The 21,679-nt window shown below is 38.3% G+C and overlaps 1 protein-coding gene across 8 annotated transcripts in view; it reads right to left on the bottom strand.

Moving 5' to 3' along the window:
* The window catches only part of ZNF484 (zinc finger protein 484), a 36,069-nt gene extending 16,329 nt beyond the window's left edge, over positions 1–19,740 (bottom strand). For 3 of the 8 annotated variants that reach the window (XM_038527414.1, XM_038527417.1, XM_038527420.1), the window contains exons 1-2: positions 19,458–19,739; positions 10,514–10,558 (exon numbers count right to left, since the gene is read on the bottom strand). In XM_038527414.1, the coding sequence (XP_038383342.1) occupies positions 10,514–10,528 (15 nt within the window). In that variant the 5' untranslated portion in view covers positions 10,529–10,558; positions 19,458–19,739. Of the gene's footprint in view, positions 1–10,513; positions 10,559–14,181; positions 14,244–19,457 lie in introns of all 8 variants that reach the window. The other 5 variants (XM_038527419.1, XM_038527421.1, XM_038527415.1 and 2 more) reach the window with 4 other exon arrangements.
* Positions 19,741–21,679: the final 1,939 nt, after the last annotated feature.

Here is a 21,679-nt window from a genome sequence, read left to right as displayed (position 1 = left end):
AATATCCTCAATATCTTTAGTCATAAGGGATACAGAAATCCAAATTCATTGAAGTGACTATAATAAAAAAGATGCTCAAATTCATTGAGGTGACTATAATAAAAAAGATGCTCAATATTGTTTGTCATCAGGGAAAAATACCCCCTAGGATGGCTTCAATAAAAATTACATAATAATAAACATCAGTGAGGAAGTAGAAAAACTGGAATCTTCATGTGCCGATGGTAAAAATGTAAAATGGAACGCCACTTTGCACAACAGTGGCAATTCCTCAAAAAGTTAAACAGAGTTATAATATGACCCAAGAGATCCACTTCTAGGCATATACCCTATAGAAATGAAAACATCTGTCCACATAAAGCTTGCACATGAATGTTCATAATAGCATTATTCATAATATTAAAAAATAGAACAACCTAATGTCTGTGAACTAATTATGGCTAAAAAGAAATGTGCTATATCCATACAACAGAATGTCATTCAGCCATAAAAAGGAATGAAGTACTGATATATGCTACAGTGTGGACGAATCTTGAAGTAAAAGTCACAAAAAGCCAGATATTCTATGATTCCATTAATATAAAATGTTTAGAACAGGAGTACTTATTATTATAGAAATATTAGTAACTGTCTAGGGATAGGAGGAAGGGGAGGTTAGCGGAAATATTCTAAAACTGATGTTGGTTACACAACTCTGTGAATATACTAAAAACCAATGAACATATACTTTAAATGGACGAACTGTATGGTATATAAAAAGGGCTCTTTGAGGCACTGCCATCTCCAGATGGGACACAAGAGCTTTTGGGAGTCCGGTGTTTCTTCCAAGCATAACTATAAATGCCAGATGAATACTGAAATCATCTGTTTTAAAGTACAAGAAAGCTATTAGGGGCTAAGACTCTGGAGAGAACATTAAAAATTTAAGCTGATGTATGTAGCCACTTTTATACAGGAAGTATTTATCAATTCTAGGTGTTAGCAAAGATAAGAATCCACCTTTGAACCAGTAGAAGGCTGTAGCTGGATGATAGAGAAACCAGGACTCAAACACACACCAGTTTTCCCCTTGAGACATCTGCCAAATTCTAGGGCTACATGGGCAAAAGACTAAAAACCAGATAGCATCTGAAAAAGCAAAGCAAAATTTCAGTAGTCTGGAAAGAAAACATAGTTGGGCATCTGCCAGGAGGGTGTACAAAGGACAAACCGGGCTCTCAGCAGAAAATCCTGGATGGTCAAGATGAACCAGAGGTTAAGGCTTCAACTCAGCCTTGATCCAACACTGTGCCTGACTGGATAAAGGTGCCAAGAAAAAGATGAATCCTCTGTTGAGAAAAATTACCATCATCCAGATCCTTTACAATGCTTCATACCCTGTTTCTCTCTCTCTCTCTCTCTCTCTCTCTCTCACACACACACACACACTCTCTCTCTCTCTCTCTCACTCTCCTAGGTATACCAAAGATAGGTTTAAATGGCCAAAATCAGGTAAAAAAAATATTCAATAAAAATGGTCCAACAGGCAACTGGAGATAGATAAAAAGATGGAGAATTTCATCAAAGAATTAGGATTTATAATATAGAATCAAGGGACGCCTGGGTGGCTTAGCAGTTGAGCATATTGTTTTCAGCTCGGAGCGTGATCCCAGGGTCCCAGGATCAAGTCCTACATTAGGCTCCCTGCATGAAGCCTGCTTCTCCCTCTGCCTATGTATCTGCCCACCCCCATCTCTCTCTCTCTCATGAATAAATAAAATCTTAAAAAAAAAAAAAACAGAATCAAATGAAAATTCAAGTTAAAACATTTAATACATTAAATCAAGAACTGAGATAGGTATAACAGCAGAATACAGAATTAATAAAATAGAAGACAAGAAAATGGAAGCTATCCAAACTGAATCACAGAGATTTTTTTAATGAAAATAAACACAAAATCATGTGACATGTGTCAAATATATGACACAGTGAAAAGGAATAATATATTGTAGTCTGAAAAGACTAGGGGGGAGAGTGTGAGGCAAAAGCAGTATTTGAGAGTATCAGTGAACAACATCAACCCAAAGATTCAAGAAGCTCCTCAAATCCAACTTTATAAAACTGTAAATACTGACTGCAAAAAAACAGTAATAGTAATATCTAGCAATTTTTAAAACATAGTAGAATTTAAATGCATGAAAATACTAATGCAAAAGTGAGATAGTAAATGAAATTAAGGTGATTTAGAATCCTAGAATTATTGAGAAAGGAGTATACATAATAATGTGTTAAAGAGGGATGCCTGGGTGGCTCAATGGTTGAGCATCTGCCTTTGGCTCAGGTTGTGATCCTGAGACACAGGGATCGAGTCGCATATAGGGCAGCGAGTCTGCCTCTCCCTCTGCCTATGTCTCTGCCTCTCTTTCTGTGTCTTTCATGAATAAATATATCTTAAAAAAAATAATGATTTAAAGATGAATATTATATCTATGCTAACAAATAAAAGAATGTATATAATGAGCAAGTTAACTAAGGAAAAGTAGAATTTTGAATAACTTAAAAGAAGATCAAGAAAGGAATGGGGAAATAATATTAAATTAATGGTTCAAATGCAAAACTAATAATAAGTATATATAAATGCAAGTATATCAGCCATTACATTAAACATAAATGTACTAAACATTCAAGATAAAGCAAAGATTGAATAAATCCCACTTAATCATGGTGAATGAGCCCTTGAGTGTATTGTTGAATGCAATTTGGTAATATTTTGCTGAGGATTTCTGCATCTATGTTCATCAAAGTTATTGGCCTAAAGTTTTCCTTTTTGTAGTGTCTTTGGTTTTAGTAGCAAGGTAATGCTGTCCTTTTAGGATGTGTTTGGAAGCTTTCCTTCCTCTTCTGTTTTTTGGTATAGTTGGAGAAGAGTAGGTATTAACTCTTTTAAATGTTTGCTAGAATTCACATGTGGTCCCAGATTTTTGTCTCTTGGGAGTTTTTTTCATTATCAGTTCAATTTCATTACTAGTAATTGAAATTTTACTGTTTTAGATTTCAGGGGCAAGACAAGGCTATTCACTTTCACCACTTCTATTCAACATAGTATGGAAGTCCAGGACATAGCAATTAGAAAGAAAAAAGAAAAGGCATCCAAACGATAAGGAAGAAATAAAACTGTCACTATTTGCAGATGACATGGTACTATACATAGAAAACCCTAAAGACTCCACCAAAAAAAATATTAGAAATAAATTCAGTAAAGCAGGTACAAAATTAATATACAAAAAGTACAGATATTGGTTATGTTTCTCTACACTAACAACTATCAGAAAGAAAAATTAATGGGCAGCCCCGGTGGCTCAGCGGTTTAGCGCCACTTTCAGCCCAAGGCCTGATCCTGGAGACCTGGGATCGAAACCTGCGTCAAGCTCCCTACATGGAGCCTGCTTCTCCCTCTGCCTGTGTCTCTGCCTCTCTCTCTCTCCGTGTCTCTCATGAATAAATAAAATCTAGAAAGAAAGAAAGAAAGAAAGAAAGAAAGAAAGAAAGAAAGAAAGAAAGAAAGAAAGAAAGAGAAAGATAAAGAAATTACTTACAATTGCATCAAAAAGAATAAAATGTCTAAAAAAATGAATAAAATGTCTAGGAATAGGAATAAACTTAACAGAAGAAGTGAAAGACCTGTACCCTGAAAACTATAGAACATTGATGAAAGAAAGACACTGAAGACAACACAAATAGAAAAACATACCATGCTCATGGATTGGAAGAATATTGTTCAAATTCCATATTACCCAAAGCAATCAGTAGATTCAATGTAATTTCTATTAAAATGTCAAAAGTATTTTTCACAGATCTACAATAAGACCAAAATTTTTATGGAACCACAAAATATCCTGAATAGTAAAAGCAATCAAAGAACGAAGGTGGGAGGTATTACAATCCAATATTTTAAGAGATACTACAAATCTGTAGTAATCAAAACAGTTCAATAGTAGCACAAAAATAGACACATAGGTCAATGAAACAGAAAGAGAACCCAGAAATAAACCCATGATTATATGGTTAATTAATCTATAACAAAAGGGACAAGAATATACAATAGGGAAAAGCCAGTCTCTTCAATAAACAGTGTTGGAAAAACAGGACAGCTACATGCAAAAGAATGAAACTGGACCATACTCTTACACCATACACAAAAACAAATTCAAAATGTATTAAAGACCTGAATGTGAGACCTTAAACCATAAAACTCCTAGAAGAGAACATAGGCAATAATCTTTTTGACAATGGCTTTACCAACACTTTAGATATGTCTCCTTAGGCAAAGGAAACAAAAGCAAAAATAAACTATTAGGACTACAACAAAATAAAAAAGTTCTACACAGGGAAGGAAAGATCAACAAAATGAAAAGGTAACCTAGTGAATGAGAGAAGATATTTGCAAACGGTATATCCAATAAGGGGTTAATATCCAAAATATATAAAGAACTTAGACAACTCAACACCAAAAAAACCCAAATAATGATTAAAAATAGAGGACCGGAATACACATTTTTCCAAAAAAGATATACATAGTCAACAGCATAAAAAAAAGGTCAACATAACTAATCATGAGGGAAATAAAAACCAAAACTATAATGACTTATCATCTCATACCTGTCAGAATGGCTAGTATCAAAAAGAAGAAATAACAAGTGTTGATGAGGATGTGCACTGTTGGTGAGAATGCAAACTGATGGAGCCACTCCAGGAAACAGTATGGGGGCAGCCCAGGTGGCTCGGGGGTTTAGCACTCCCCTCAGCCCAGGGCATGATCGTGGAGACCCGGGATCAAGTCCCACGTCAGGCTCCCTGCATGGAGCCTGCTTCTCCCTCTGCCTGTGTCTCTGCCTCTCTATCTCTCTGTGTCTCTCATGAATAAACAAACAGAATCTTTAAAGAAAAGAAAAAGAAAACAGTATGGAGGTTCCTCAAAAGAATAAAAACAGGAATACCATATAATCCAGTCACCCACTGAGTATTTACCCAAAGAAAACAAAAACACTAATTCAGAAAGATACATGTACCCCTATGTTTACTGCAGCATTATTTACAACAGTCAAGTTAGAGATGCAATCCCAGTGTCCATATCGATAAATGAATGAGTAAAGATGTAGTGGGGCACCTGGGTGGCTTAGTAAGTTGAGCTTTCGACTTTTGGTTTCAGCTTGGGTCATGACCTCAGTGTCATGAGATTGAGCCCTGTGTTGGGCTCCCTGGTCAGCAGGGAGTCTGCTTGGGAATTTCCTTCTCCCTCTCTTTCTGCCCCTCCCCAGGCTCACACATATTCTCTCTATATATAAAAAATAAATGAACATGGGAATCCATGGGTGGCTCAGCAGTTTAGCACCTGCCTTGGACTCAGAGTGTGATCCTAGAGTCCTGGGATCGAGTCCCACATCGGGCTCCCTGCATGGAGCCTGCTTCTCCCTCTGCCTGTGTCTCTGCCTCTCTCTCTGTCTCTCATGAATAAATAAATAAAATCTTTAAAAAATAAATAAATGAAAAAAGTCTTTTAAAAACTTGTTAAAAAATATATATATATATAATATAACATATAATGGAATATCACTCAGAAACCAAAAAGAATAAGATCTTGCCATTTGTGACAACATGGATGGACCTAGAGGGTATTCTACTAAGTGAAACAAGTCAGAGAAAAACAAATACCATTTGCAATCTAAAAAACAAAACAAAGCAGAAATAAACCCATAAATACGGAGAACTAATGGTTGACAGAGGGTAGGGGTAGAATGGGTGAAGGGGGGTGGGAGGTACAGACTTCCAGTTATGGAATGAGTAAGTCATGAGGATAAAAAGTACAGCATAGGGAATAGAGCCAATAGTATCATGACAGCGTTATATGGTGACAGATGGTAGCTACATTTGTGGTAAGCATACCACAATGTATAGCCTTGTCAAATCACTGTGTTGTACAGCTGAAGCCAATGTAATATTGTGTGTCAATAAAAAAATAAAATAACGCATGCTTGGGTGGCTCCACGGTTGAGCACCTGCCTTTGGCCCAGGGCATCATCCTGGAGTCCAGGATCGAGTCCTGCATTGGGCTACCTGCATGGAGTCTGCTTCTCCCTCTGTCTGGTCTCTCTCTCTCTCTCTCTCTCTGTCTCTCATGAGTAAATAAATAAAATGTTTAAAAAATAAAATAAAATAAAATAAAATAAAATAAAATAAAATAAAATAAAATCAAAGATTGAGACTTCTCGTTCTTAGAAATAAATAAAAGGAGTACGTGCTATTTTTCCTGCTATTTACCCAAAACCTAGAAAAAAACATAAAACATTTATCCACATCCTTGGTTTCCTCTCGACAGCTTTCTTGACAGTGAAACTAATTTTGGCATCTTTTGGAATCTTGATAGCCTGAAAATTGCCCAAGTCATCAAGTCTGGTTCCTTTTTTGTTTAACAGCTGTCTTCTCAATCCATCTTAACAGTCACCTATCACTATAATCAGGAAGAAGAAACTTGGCTACATCTTTAATCTTTTGCTTGGAAATCTCTTCAGAGAAAAATCCACGTTCACTACTATAAATGTTTTCCACATAACTCCAGGACAAACACATCTAGGCTTTCTGCCACTGCACAACAGAGTTGTGACATGTTTCCAGTGACATGCTCCTCAGTTCCTTGCAGCCATCACCAGCAGCACCTGGAATACTCACTTCTACCAAGAATTTGTTTATAACACTTTAGGTATTCTCTAAAACAACACAGGTTTCTCCTACTGTGCTCCTCACCTCTTTCTGAGTCCTCCAGCAGAGTGGTTAACATATTTCTACTACCAGTCCATTTAGGGAAGCCTAGGCTCTTGCTATCCTGTTCTTCAAAATTCTTACAGTTTCTGCCCACTACTGAATTCCAAATCTACTTCCTAATCTACTTCCACATTTTTAGGTGTTTATTACAGTAGCAACCCACTACCAGGGACCAAAATCTGCAATGGTTTCCTACTGCTGCAGCAATATACCACAAATTTAAAACAACACAAATTTATTATCTCATGGTTTTGAAGGCCAGAAGTTCAATATGGATCTTACTGGGCTAAAATCAAGATGTTGGGATCCCTGGGTGGCGCAGCGGTTTGGCGCCTGCCTTTGGCCCAGGGCGCGATCCTGGAGACCCGGGATCGAATCCCACGTCGGGCTCCTGGTGCATGGAGCCTGCTTCTCCCTCTGCCTATGTCTCTGCCTCTCTCTCTCTCTCTCTCTCTCTCTCTGTGTGACTATCATAATAAATTAAAAATAAATAAATAAATAAATAAAATAAAATAAATAAAATAAAATAAATAAAATAAAATAATAAAATAAAATAAATATAAAATAAAATAAATATAAAATAAATAAAATAAATAAAATAAAATAAAATAAAACAAAACAAAACAAAATAAAATAAAATAAAATCAAGATGTTTGCAGTGCTCATTCCTCCTGGACACTCAAAGGGAGAATTCGTTTCCTTGACCTACACAACTTCTAGGGGCTCATGGCCTCGTCCTCTATCTTCAAAGCCAGCCAAGTGTCATCTTCCAATCTCTCCCTGCCTCCTGCCTCCCTCTCTCACTTATAAGGACCCATGTGACTACACAGGGCCCACCCAGAAAACCCAGTATAATCTCCCTAATTAAAAATCCTTAATTTAGGGATGCCTGGGTGGCTCAGCGGTTGAGCATCTGCCTTCAGCTCAGGGCGTGATCCCGGGTCCTGGGATTGAGTCCCACATTGGGCTTCCAGCGAGGAGCCCACTTCTCCCTCTGCCTATGTCTCTACTTCTCTCTTATGAAAAAAAAAAAAATTTCCTTAATTTAGCCACATCTGTAGAGTCCTTCTGCCATGTGAGGCAACATATTCACACTTTCCAGTGGACATCTTTGGGGGCAATTATTCTTATTACCACATCTAGTAAGAGAAAATGAGATGGTAAAAGTAAAAACAATGGCTTCAAAATCGTGAGTAAAAGTGATTTACAATCTAGAATTTACACCCAACCCAACTATAAAGTTACTGAGTGTAAAATAAAGACATTTCCAGATAGGCAAGGTCTCAAAAAATTGACTTCCTCCACACACTTTATAGAGAGCTACTGTACGACAGGCTCTAAAAATGAAAGAATAAATCAAGAAGGAGCCTAAAACAAGAGATCCAACACTTAAGCGACATGAGAGGAATTCCTAGGACTATGCCAAAGGGAAGCCCCAAGTCAGTAGCTGAGTATCAAACTTTGAGCAGGTCAAAGACTATGAGTGAAGTTTCTTTAGAGATGAAATGAAGAGCCTATATTCTAAAGCCAAATTCCTTGGCTTCCACCTGACTTCAACACTTACTAGTGGTGCAATCTTGGGCAAGTTACTTACCCTTTCTGTGGATGTTTCCTCCTCTGTAAAGTGAGGATAATGATTATAGATACCTCATAGGAGTTGTAATTAAATTAGTTAATAGAGAGAGTGCTTATAGTGCCTGGTAAACAGCAAGCAGTATAATAAGGCTTGTGATTACCATTACTGTTATTATCTAATATATTTTAACATATTGAAAAGATTTTTCTATACCTGGGAAGATTTATGGAATTAATCATTTTATAATCACAAGGTACACATATGTAGAAAATGAAACAAACAATTAAACCAAACAATTACTGATTACAGGCAAAACAAAAAGTAGTGCACAAAAGGTAAAGTAAATGGCTCACCTGTGAATATAATTAAAATACTCTTCATAATAAATACAGCCTATTGACTTACCTAAAACTATGGCATTCCTATCATAAGGGGACATAAGAAATGTGCATGTGAATGTTGAGGGACTAAGTGTCTCAAAGGTAGTTAAATTCTTATTTTCCAGTCAGTAGATACTGCCTAAACCTGAAAGCCAAGAAGTACCAATATAAATATATGAAAGTCAGTACTAAAATACACAGTTCAATTGAGTTCACAGAGCTAGAATTTGAGAGCTAAGCAAATACAAGCCTAATTTCATGATATTCAAAATGAAATACCTACTTTTAAAAGTTAAAATCCAAGGAACACAGAGGTAAATATAATTGAAAAAAATGTGTAAGAGTATGCTTAATATAAAATAAGTACTTCTTTAAAAAAAAGAATCAGTGGAAAAAAAAAAAAAAAAAGAATCAGTGAACTGACTTCCATTCCTGGAAAGATGGGAATAGATGTACTTGTCCCTTCTCAACCCACTAAGTACATCTAAAAACCACAGACATCATCCATAAACCAAATATGAGAAGACTCTGTAAGCTGAAGAAAACATGGTGAACTGGCTAAGGACCTCAGGAACCAAGTAACTACACAGCATGAGTTCCTGAAACTGCTTCATACAGCCTTACAGATGCTAGGAAAGCCTACAACCAGCCACCAACAAGAGAACACAGAGAGCTCAAAGAAAAATATACTCTCTCTGGCTAAAAGACCAGCAAAGGGGCAACCTAGAAATGCAGAAAACTTTTATGCAGAACATACTCCAGCCAGACACAACAAATTAAAAAAAGAAACTTTGGGCCTAATCCCACACCCATTAGCAAAGAACCAGTGAGTAGCCTAGATTCCCACTCTTGCCTAGCTAAAGACAGAGATGCTCCTTTCACACTCCAGAGGTTGGTGTGGGAAAAAGCCAGGTGGGGAGTTGGAACTTTCATCCATACACAGTAGTAATAAAATTAGATCAGTATCCCTCATAAATATGAAATAAAAATACTTAACAAAGTATTAGCACATACAAATACACAGAAAGAAGTATATGCCATGAGCAAATAGGATTTATTCAAAGGTTGCAAGGCTGGCTCAAGATGTGAAAATGTAATCAATCAATATAATCCATCACAGCAGTAGGCTAAAGAACCAAAGAAACAAAATACCATATCAATTGATGCAGAAAAACCACCTAACAAAATTCAACACTCATTCATCATAAAGCCTCAAAACTCTGCTTTATAAGGTAGTCCCTGGACAAGGACCAATGACATCCTGTGAGAATGCCAATCCTATTAAATAAGAATCTGAAGTCATATGAAGTGTGAGAAGCACTGCTTTCTAAGAACAGAAAACCTGTCAGTGCACTTCTACTAACAGAGCTGTTGCTGAAGACACAGTTCTGTCTCCATCCACCTGAAGAGCTGTCAAAATTTTTCTCAAATATCAAGAACCAGGATATCTTTACTACAGATGAAATAAATTACTTATCAACAATATGAACCAGCATCTCATTTCCATTATTGCTAGGTCTTTCAGGAAGATCAGAGATAATCTTTCAGTTCAAAGTTCACAGCTGCATAAAACCACACAAGTCACATGTTTCTACACTCCAAGCTTGACCTGGACTTAATAGTCACTTCATTTTTGTTCCCTGATCTTAGTTTTTATTTATTTATGCTTCTGTGTCTTACTATGTAGATTATTAAATGGTTCCTAAAATCCACTAGAAAATAAAGCAACAAATAAATATATGAAGAAATAAGAACTCACCAGGGACTTAGTCATTTCTGGCTCTTCTGGGAAAGAGGCAGAGATCTGAGAAAAGAGATAGAGGGACAGATGAGAAAAGGAAGTGTGCCACACATGGACACATACATCACTTAGCATCCATGTATCTGACCCAAAAACTTACTTCTAGAACTGTATCATAAAAAAAATCATCCTGTATTGCACAAAAATTTAATTGCAGATGTCTTACCACAGCATGGCTAATAACAAAATATAAAAGCCAGAACATCTTAATATCCAATAATTGTAGACTGCTTAATTTATAGGCTATCCTGAGAACATAAAGTTATATAAAATTAAATTACAGTAGAAAAACATGTTAAACTGACAAGTAAAATGATGTACGAAACAGTATGTTTCCATTTTCACTGAATATTGTGTGTACATACACATGCACACATACATGCGTATACAGGTATATGAAAATATTCACGCACAAAAAAGAAAATTAACTGGAAGGAAATATACTACCATATTTACGGATATATTATTTGGGTGATGGTAAAATTACAGGTAATTTTTATATTCTTCTTATTTGCTAGTAAAAAACAAAGTAACTTTTTAAAGACTATAATGAGTTTGCTCTGAGCTTCTGTGAATAGCCCATCCCAACTAGTGAGAACATTCACAGGAAAGACCAAAGAGAGAGCCTACAGCTTTTTCACTTTTCTCCTTTGCTTACAGTTTTTTTTTTTTTTTAAGATTTTATGTATTTATTCATGAGAGATAGAGAAAGAGGCACAGGCAAAGGAAGAAGCAGACTCCCTGTGGAGAGCCCGATGAGGGACTGGATCCCAGGACCCCAGGATCACGCCCTGAGTCAAAGGCAGACACTCAACTACTGAGCCACCCAGAAGTCCCTTGCTTACAGTTCTTAAAAGGGTACCTTCAACTGAAACTTTTTCTTGGCTACAATGTGGTAAGTGGATTTGGTTCTAGTTAATAACAAACCTTAAAAGCTGATCTGAGTCACTTATTTTCCAATATTTTTACTTTTTTTTTTTTTTTTTGAAATATTTTATTTATTTATTTAGGATAGTCACAGAATGAGAGAGAGAGAGGCAGAGACACAGGCAGAGGGAGAAGCAGGCTCCATGCACCGGGAGCCCGACGTGGGATTCGATCCCGGGTCTCCAGGATCGCGCCCTGGGCCAAAGGCAGGCGCCAAACCGCTGCGCCACCCAGGGATCCCTATTTTTACTTTTTTATTTAAAAATCTTTGTTTTGGGACACCTGGGTGGCTCAGCAGCTGAGTGTCTGCCTTTAGCCCAGGGCATGGGCTGAGACACTCTGCGCCTCTCTCTGTGTCTCTCATGAATAAATAAATGAAATCTTAAAAATAAACAAACAAACAGAATAGAATAGAATAAAAATCTTTCCTTCTCTCTCTCTCCCTTCTTTTTTTTTAGTAGGCTCCACAACCCACATGGAGTCCAATGGTAGGGCGTGATATCAAGGTCTGAGCTGAGATCAAGAGCCAGATGCTTAACTGACTGAGCCAGCCAGGCACTGGCTAAATTTTTTTAAAGTCTATGCCCAAGGGACGTCAGGGTGGCTCAGCGGTTGAGCATCTGCCTTCGGCTCAGGATGTGATCCTGGAGTTCCAGGATCAGGTCCTGAATCAGACTCCCTGGGAGGAGCCTGCTTCTCCCTCTGCCTGCGTCTCTGCCTCTGTGTGTCTCTTATGAGTAAGTAAATAAAATCTTTAAAAAAATGTCTATGCCCAATGTGGGGCTCAAACTCAGGACCCCTAGATACTGACTGAGCCAACCAGGTGCCTCTTTCCAAAATTTTAATGAGTTTTCTAACACAAAGAAGAGTTAAATGATTAGTTCAAAAAACACATACATACCTCCCACCTAATTTCAACAGTTAGTATTTTGCCATATTTGCTTAATTTTTCTATATACACATAAAGTCACAAGTAGATGTATGTATGTGTACACATTTTTTACTGAATCATTTGAAAGTTGCAGATGTCATGACACTTCATGACTAAATACTTTACATAAATCTCTGAAAAGATCATTATACCTGAGAAAATAACTAGTAATTCTATATCATTTTAATTTTCTGCTCATATTCAAAATACCCCAATTATCTCAGAAAGACCTTTTCTTGCTGTTGTGTTTGGAAGCAGGCTTTAATCAAAACTCACACACTAGTCATTTTACTATTAGTCATTGGCTATTTTATCTTAGACCTGCCCTACAATATTTTTTTATGACAGATCATTAAGATTTACTTTTGCTTTTATCTTTTATATTAGAGGTATTCCTATTAAACACTTTTTTCTTTTTTAATATTTTATTTATTTATTCATTCATGAGAAAGAGAGAGGCAGAGACATAGGCAAAGGGAGAAGCAGGCTCCCTGTAGGGAGCCCAATGCAGTACTTGATCCCAGGACCCCAGGATCACTCCCTGAGCCGAAGGCAGACACTCAAACACTGAGCCACCCAGGTGCCCCTAGTCACTAACATAAACATTTTAGTTACTTCTTTGTTAATTTTCAAACTATGCATAATGTAGATAAAATACATAAATATTAGGTATCTAGAACTTCTCCCTTCTTCACACACATGTGCATCTGTCATTCAGATCAAGATAGGGAACATTTCCAAAACCTTTGGAAAGTGTTAGAGATTCAAATTATTATTTTTGAAACCTATAAAGCATTTCTGCTGTCTTTCCTATATAGCTATTCCAAACACTTCATAAAGGAGTTTCTCTTTTCCTCTTTTTATAATATTCCAGCTAATAAACGAAGGAATGGTAGAAATGAAAATGTCCATCTCGCATCCCTAATGAAGTAGTGGGCCTAGGAAACAATCAACAACTGCTCACATCACACACAGAAAAGACAACCAGACATTGTGTGCTTCTTGATGGAAGTACACACCACCACTTAAGAAGTAGTCTTATCTCAAAATAAAAAAGGAACCGGAGTCTGACTAAGCCTCTAAATCTACCTACCAATCCAATCTACATGAAATGGTATTTTTAAATTATAATCTTTTAAGGTATGATAATAGCACAGCAGCTATTTTTAATTAAAGTACTTATTTTTAGGTTTATATATTGAAATATTTATAAGTGAAATGACATGTTTGAGATTTGCTTTAAAATAATCCAGAAGAGAGCAGCCCGGGTGGCCCAATGGTTTAGCACTGCCTTCAGCCCAGGGTGTGACCCTGGAGACCTGGGATCAAGTCCCACGTCAGGCTCCCTGCATGGAGCCTGCTTCTCCCTCTGTGTCTGCCTGTCTCTCTCTGTGCCTCTCATGAATAAATAAATAAAATCTTTAAAAGATAATAATAGGGGATCCCTGGGTGGCTCAGAGGTTTAGCACCTGCCTTCAGCCCAGGACATGATCCTGGAGACCCCAGATCGAGTCCCACATCGGGCTCCCTGCATGGAGCCTGCTTCTCCCTCTGCCTGTGTCTCTGCCTCTCTCTCTCTCTCTCTCTCTCTCTCATTCTATGTCTCTCATGAATAATAATAAATAAATAAAATTTTTAAAAAAATAAAATAAAATAAAATAATAATAATAATCCAGAAGAGAAATGATATGGGGAAAGGAAGGTGTAGATGACAAATGACTAGGTATGACTTGGTAAGTGTGGAATTATCACATTGACGCCCACTGACCTGAAGTCAGTGGATTCTTCAGAGATTCTTGAAGGCTCACTGAATGCTCTAACATCAAGGCTCTGTGGAAACACAAATGGATCCTGCAAAGAGAGCACCACATGGTGACAGCCACTCAGCTGTCCTCCCAAGAGCCTCATACAGTGTGGAACAGGTGGCACACGGGACAATAAGAAGTACAGAGCCAAAGCAATGGATGTTTAAATCCCAGCTCTTACATCTTCTAGCTGTGACAATCTGGAGAACTCACTTCTGTTCCAGTTTCTCCATCTTCATACTTTCTAAACAAACTTATACTTAAAAAGCACTCAGCCCACGTGCAGCACATAAATTCTTATTATACATTAGCTACTGCTATTATTGCAGTATCAGCAATCCACGCAGAATGCATTTTACTATATCAGAGGTCATCGGACTTTAGAGTCTGCTCAAGTCATCACCTAGTTCCTCACTCCCACTCCTCAATGTGCTCCACTGTCCGCTGCTCCACAGTGACCTTCCTCAGAAGCCATTATTCACACCTCAGAATCACTGGTTCCCTCATCTTGCTGCCCACAGACCCCGAATCACTCATTCTACAGTTCCTGATCACAGAGCCTCCAATGGCCCTGGCTCTCCACCAATCAATCCCATGCCCTATAAAGGAAAAAAACTCATTTATGTGTTCTATTCTCAATATTTCTGGTCACCAAATGTGTATGTGTTGGAAGTTGGCAGAGAAAGGGACCTCCACGCTATGCAATTCTGCAACACCAGCACAGTGTCCTACAATTTAACTCAATTCTGACATCAACACCTTGGAGTTAGCATCAGATCACACAGGTTGAGGGCTCAGTCCTACAAGAGTACTCCCTACTCCAGCTTCAGATGCCAATCTGAAGTCTAGGTTGTTATTTGTACTTTATCAATTGGCTAAATCAGAGGTTCCCTGGACCCCCAGCTTGTGGGGGGTTCCACTAATTTGCTAGAGCAGCTCACAGAACTCAGGATAACATTTAACTTACTGGATTAACAATTTATTATAAAAGAACATACCTCGGGAACAACCAGATGGAAGAAACGCATAGGGCAAGGTATATGGGAAAGGGTGCCCCTCTCTCCCATGTGCTCAACCCAGAAACTCTCCAAACTCTACGTTTTGGGGGCTTTATGGAAGCTTTATTCATACAGATGATTAATTAAATAACTGGCCATTGGTGATGGACTCAACCTCCATCCAGGGGATGGGTTTCAAGTTCCAACCCTCTAATCACATGGTTAGTTCCTTTCTCAACCAGCCGCCATCTAGTGGCTATCTGAGGGCTTTCCAAAAATTACTTCATTAACATAAACTCAGGTGTGGTTCAAAGGAATTTATTATGAATAATAAAAACATTCATTCACATTCATTTCTCTGGAGTTATTCCAGGAGCCAGGAACAAAAGGTGCTCCTATAGCTCTTACCATTTAGGAAATTACAAAGGTTTTAGGAGCTCTGTGCTGTGAACCACAGACGAAGTTTAAAATATCTATTTCTTATTATATCACAATATGGGATAACTGTGATCCCATATTATATCACAATGGGAGCATAGGCTCCCATTACTGGCCTCCACACTTTTATCACTACCCACCATGCATCTCCATCAACCATCCTAAGAGTCCCAATCCCAGACACACCTGCACCTACAACAGGCCCAAGAAAGCACTCAAACACACTTACCATCACTCACACACCACTAGGCCTATACCATTAGCCTTCCTCACAAACTTACACACACATGTACACACACACACACACACACACACAAACATATAAGGAACCCAATGAATGTACAAATCTGGGGATATTCTTGAATTTTATTATTTTTTTTTAAATAAAGATTTTATTTATTTATTCACGAGAGACACAGAGAGAGAGAGAAAGGCAGAGACACAGGCAGGAGAAGCAGGCTCCATGCAGGGGGCCCGATGTGGGACTCGATCCCAGGTCTCCAGGGTCACGCCCTGGGCTGAAGGCAGCACTAAACCACTGGCCACTCAGGCTGCCCCCTATTCTTGAATTTTATTTTATTTTATTTTTTTATTCTTAAATTTTAAAGACAAATTAAAAAATTGAAAACACATAAATCTAATGTGCATGTGAAATAATAGGTCATCTACAGAGAAAATTTTCCAAAAATCAAGATTCTTCACCTGCAGTAATGAAAATTAAGTATCAGAAATATCATCTAAAAGATCATTTCTCTGTTAGGGCCAGAGAAAGAAACAAAGTGCTTTTCAAAAAGCACTTACAAAAACAAACAAACAAACAAACAAAAAAACCAAAAAGCACTTGCAGACTATCTCTATCTGAGGAAAATATAAAGTATTACAAATATATATAAAATGAATCAGATAAGAAATCCCAAATAGAAAAATACTGTTTGGGGCACATGGGTGGCTCAGTCAGTTAAGTGTATGCCTTCAGCTCAGGTCATGATCCGGTAAGATAAAAGCACTGCGGGGGGGGGGAGTGAGGGGGTTGGGGGGTGGGGGGGGTGTCTTCTGGGATGAAGCCTGGTGGGAAGGGCTCTCTGCGAGAGTCTGCTCCTCCCTCAGCCCCCTCCCCCCACTTCTACTCTCTCAAATAACACTTAAAAAAGAAAAAAGTTAACAATTATTTTTCAAGAAATATAATTATAAAAAAGGACGATGACAGTGATGCAATGAGGCCATTAAAGGAAAATTAATAATACCCTAGGAGAAAATATTTCTAATTACCTCAGGAAAAGACAGATGTTATGTAGAGTGTAAGATGAAAACAATAAACAGAAATTTCATGAATTTTCTGAAAGTAGAAAGTATGAAAAAGAAAAGGAAATGTAGAAAATAATGACTTAAATAGTGAACATTAAAATGGAAGATACAGGGATGCATGGGTGGCTCAGCGGTTGAGCGTCTGCCTTCAGCTCAGGGCGTGTCCCAAAGTCCCAGGATAGATTCCCACATTGGGTTCTTCGCAGGGAGCCTGCATCTTCCTCTGCCTGTGTCTCTGCCTCTCTCTCTGCATGTCTCTCATGAATAAATAAAATCTTTAAAAATAATAATAAAATAAAATGGAAGATACAAAATCAGGTAAACCATTACAACATTAAACTGAAGAGAGAAAATGATCCTACTGACAAACAGAGACTATATGTTGGATTTGGAAAAACCAAAATGTATCTATTTATTTACAGGTAGTTAACATAAACAATGAGACAAATATGAATACAAAATAAAGCCCTGGGCAAGATTACATTATCAAAATGAGATAAAAACAAAAGAAGGACGGCAATATGAGTATCAAAGTGAAATTCGAAGTTAATGTGCTTTTTTGTTGAAAAGAGGGATTCTATAATAATAGCATTTGATAAATGAAAAAAAATGATACAAAATACATTAACCATTACATGTACGTATGCCTGCACCCAAAATACATACCTGAACCCAAAACACATATGAATAAAACTAGCAAAAAACAAAACACCCATAGATCTATAAAGTGAACCTTCAGTGAGAGATTGTTGTTTTTTAGAATACAATAAATCAAGTGGACCAAAAACTAAAAAAGAGGAAAAAGATTTAAAACTACAAGTAGACTATTTAATATACATAGAGAACTCGGCAACATACAAACAAAATACACTCTTTCTCTTATATCCATTGAACAAAGTTTACTGTATAAGTCAAAGAAAATCTTGATACATTTTTAAATATTGATACTTTACAGGCTACATTTTGCTACAACACAGTCAACTTGAAAATAAAACAGATCTTAATACTTTGGAAATGAAGAAAGTCTCCTAAATAACTCAGGATCAAAAAACATCAAATTTAAATTAGACACCTGATAGGGGTGCTGACAGGCTCAGTCTGAAGAGCATGATCTTGGGGTTGTGACTTCAAGCCCCATGTTGGGTGCAAAGATTACTTTAAAAAAGAAAAAGAAGGGACGCCTGGTGGCTCCCGGGTTGAGTGTCTGCCTTTGGCTCAGGGCGAGATCGTGGAGTACCGGGATCAAGTCCACCCACATCAGGCTTCCTGCATGGAGCCTGCTTCTCCCTCTGCCATCTCTCTTTCTGTGTCTCTCATAAAGAAAGAAAAGAAAGGAAAAGAAAAAAAAAAAGGAAGAAAAGAAAAGGCACCAGTTAAGCCTCCCACTCTTGATTTTGGCTCAGGTCATGATCTCAGGGTTGTGGGAGAGGGAAGTCTGCCACCCCCTTCTCACACTCTCTCTCTCTAAATCTTCAAAAAAAACATAAAAAAACTATACACTTCATAAATTGATATAAAGGAAATTTTATACTCCTATAAGTATGCAGCATAAAACTGAAAAAATAAGGGGAAGAATGACAATTTACATCAAAAAGTGAAAAAATAAGAGAAAGTATCTTTTAAAAAGGGAGAGACTAAATTAGTATAAAAACAGTAGAGATGGGGCACATAGGTAGCTCAGTCATTTGGGTGTGCGGCTCCTGATTTCTGCCAGGGTCATGATCTCAGGGTCCTGGGATGGGGCCTCCCCTGGGACTCCTTAGAGTAGCGCGCCTGAAATTCTCTCCCTCTCCCTCTGCCCCTCCTACCCCTCTTGTGGACACCTGCTCTCTCTCTAAACAGATAAATCTTTAAGAAGAAAAAAGAAGTAGAGATTATAAAGACAACCATGGTCCTTTAAACTGGTCCATACTTTAAATGTACTTTTAAATGGTCCATAAAATAAAATTTGAGACGTTTAATAATAAAAAAAAGAAAGAAAAACATATTATGAGTAGCAAAGTAGCTCCTAATCTGGGTAACAGATCAAAATGAGGTAAATGAAAATTTATGCTTCATGGCAATAATTTTTAAATCTCTAGCAAAATATAGCACAAATAAATCATAAATATTCCTAAACCAAAAAGCCTAAAAAACAGAGGATATCAATTAATGTCTAACATCACTCATCCCTCAGACTCCCCACTATTCAGTCTCCACAGTTATCCACTCCCACTGACCCTACAAACCCCGCCCCGCCCCCGCCGACCGACCGACGGAGACCCCGGGGACGCGGGCCTGCCCCAGCCGACCGACCGACGGAGACCCCGGGGACCCGGGCCTGCCCCCGCCGACCAACCGACGGAGACCCCGAGGACCCCGACTCGCCCCCGCTGACGGAGACCCCATGGGCTCCATTATTTCATCCACTGCCGGCTCTCATCACTGACCCGATGCTAATCACAGACATCAGACACGTTTCTCCGCTCAGCTCCCGACGTTCCCACCGCTGTACTCACCTGCCCCTCACCCACGCTCTCTTAGGACCGTGGCCATTTACCTCAGGCAGTGACTAAACCTGGCCGACTTCCTTTCTCGCTCTCTCTCAGTCCCTGCGGGACTCCTTCAGCTGCCGCCTGGGTGTGCGCATGCTCCGCAGCTGCTGCTTGGCGGGAGGTCTCCCCACTCAACATGGCTCTCTGCTAAAATCGGCCCCCTCCAAATGGCTGACTCAGCCCAACATGGCGGCAATCGTCAGCCAGGCCTGCGGGCGGCCATGTTGAAGTGACGTGAGACTTCGTCGCTCAGAGCCGTCAGGCGGCTAGCGGCGGCCCGGCTCTGGCAGTAAGCCAGAAAACCGGAGCCTCTTCCTCAGAGCTGCCTAAGGCCTTTCTGCGTGCGCGTCTGCGCGCAGCACCATTTGAGCCAATCAGCAATTACAGAACACCCCAAAACAGTAGGGTACGCATTCTATTCAAGCACCTTTGGAGCGTTTATCGCGGTTTATTTTAACTTGGGCCATAAAACAAATCTTACAAAATTTAAGAACTGAAATCGTACAGGCTCTGTTCTCTGGACACAGTGGCATCAGTAGAAATTGGGAACTAAAAGACAACGGGAAGTTAACGCTTGTAAATTAACACAGTTCTAAGTAACCCATAGACCAAAAGAAGAAGTCTCAAGAATTTTAGAATACACTGAAATGAATGAAAATAAAAACGCAGTATCTCAAAATGTGTAGGTTGTAGCTAAGGCAGTGGTGAGAGGAAATTCTGTACCAGGGAAAATTGCAAAGGTTTACATTACATAGGAACAAAATTCTCGAATCAACTGCCTACACTCCCACCTCAATAAACTAAAAAAGGAAGAGCAATAAACCTGTAGTAAGAAGGAAGGAAATAATAAAAAGTAGAAACAAACAAAAAAAAAGTAGAAACAATGAAATTGAAAAACAGTAGAAAACAAGGTGGGCGGGGGTTGAGGGGGGGTGACTGGGTGACCCGCACTGAGGAGGGCCCTTGATGGGGGATGAGCGCTGGGTGTTATACATGTTGGGAAATCGAACTTCAATAAAAAACAAATGAAAAAAAAAGTTGAAATGAGTATGTAGAAGAGGTATGTGCCCTCCTGTTTTCATTTCAGCATTATTCACAACAGCCAAAAATAAACAACCAAAGTGTTCATCAACACACAAATGGATGAAGAAATGAGGTACATATACGCAGTGGAATATTTCGCCACAACAAAAGGAAATGCCATTTGCAACAATATGGCTGGGACTTATTTAAATCAGAGAAAGACAAGTAGTGTATGTTCTCACTTTTATTTGGAATCCAAGAAATGAAAAAACAAAAACGAACCTGAAATCAAAGATACAGAGAATAGATTGGTGGTTGCCAAAGGTTGGGAGAGGAGGGTGCTGAAGATTCTCAAAAGGTGCCTACTTCCATTTATAAATAAACCTGGAGCTAAAATGCACAGCATGGTGACTATAGTTAATAATACAGTAGTGCATATTTGAAAGTTACTAGGAGAATAGAACTTAGAAGTTCTCAATTGTAAAAAATAAAATAAAATTGTAACTCTGTGGTGATATGTTAGACTTATAATGGTGATTACTTTGCAATATATGCTATAGCAAATAATGTTATGCACTTGAAACTAGTTATATGTCCATTATATTTCAATTAAAAATGTAATGATGTGAGATAATGGATATGTTAACTAACCTTATTTTTGAAATGGTTTTATTTATGTTTAAGATATTATTCATTCATTCATGAGACACAGAGACATTGGCAGAGGGAGAAGCAGGCTCCATGCAGGGAGCCCAATGCAGGACTCTGGGATCACAGCTTGAGCCGAAGACAGACACTCAACCACTCAGCCACCCAGGCATCACGTGATGGCTTTATGATATATATGTGCACTAAATCATCACATTGTACATTTTAAACTTACACAACATTATATGTCAATTAGATCTCAGTAAAGCTGGAGGATGGATTCAAACTCAAAAACAGTTACTAAAAAATGATACAAATAGATTAAAAGTAATAGAGAAAGCTATAGCACACTAAATAACACTAAAAGAAAACTAGGACGCTTGGGTGGCTCAGTGATGGATCATCTGCCTTCCACCCAGGGCATGATCCCAGGGTCCTGGGATTGATTTCCACATCAGGCTCCCTGCATTACCTTTTGCTTTGCCAATGGATTTCAGGATGCTTTAGCAAGGACA

The sequence above is a fragment of the Canis lupus genome, chromosome 1 (genome assembly GCF_011100685.1).
Source record: "Canis lupus familiaris isolate Mischka breed German Shepherd chromosome 1, alternate assembly UU_Cfam_GSD_1.0, whole genome shotgun sequence".
NCBI classification, from domain to species: Eukaryota; Metazoa; Chordata; class Mammalia; order Carnivora; family Canidae; genus Canis; species Canis lupus.
Note: the sequence above shows the minus strand (reverse complement) of the source record. Positions and strands in the feature narration are given on the sequence as shown.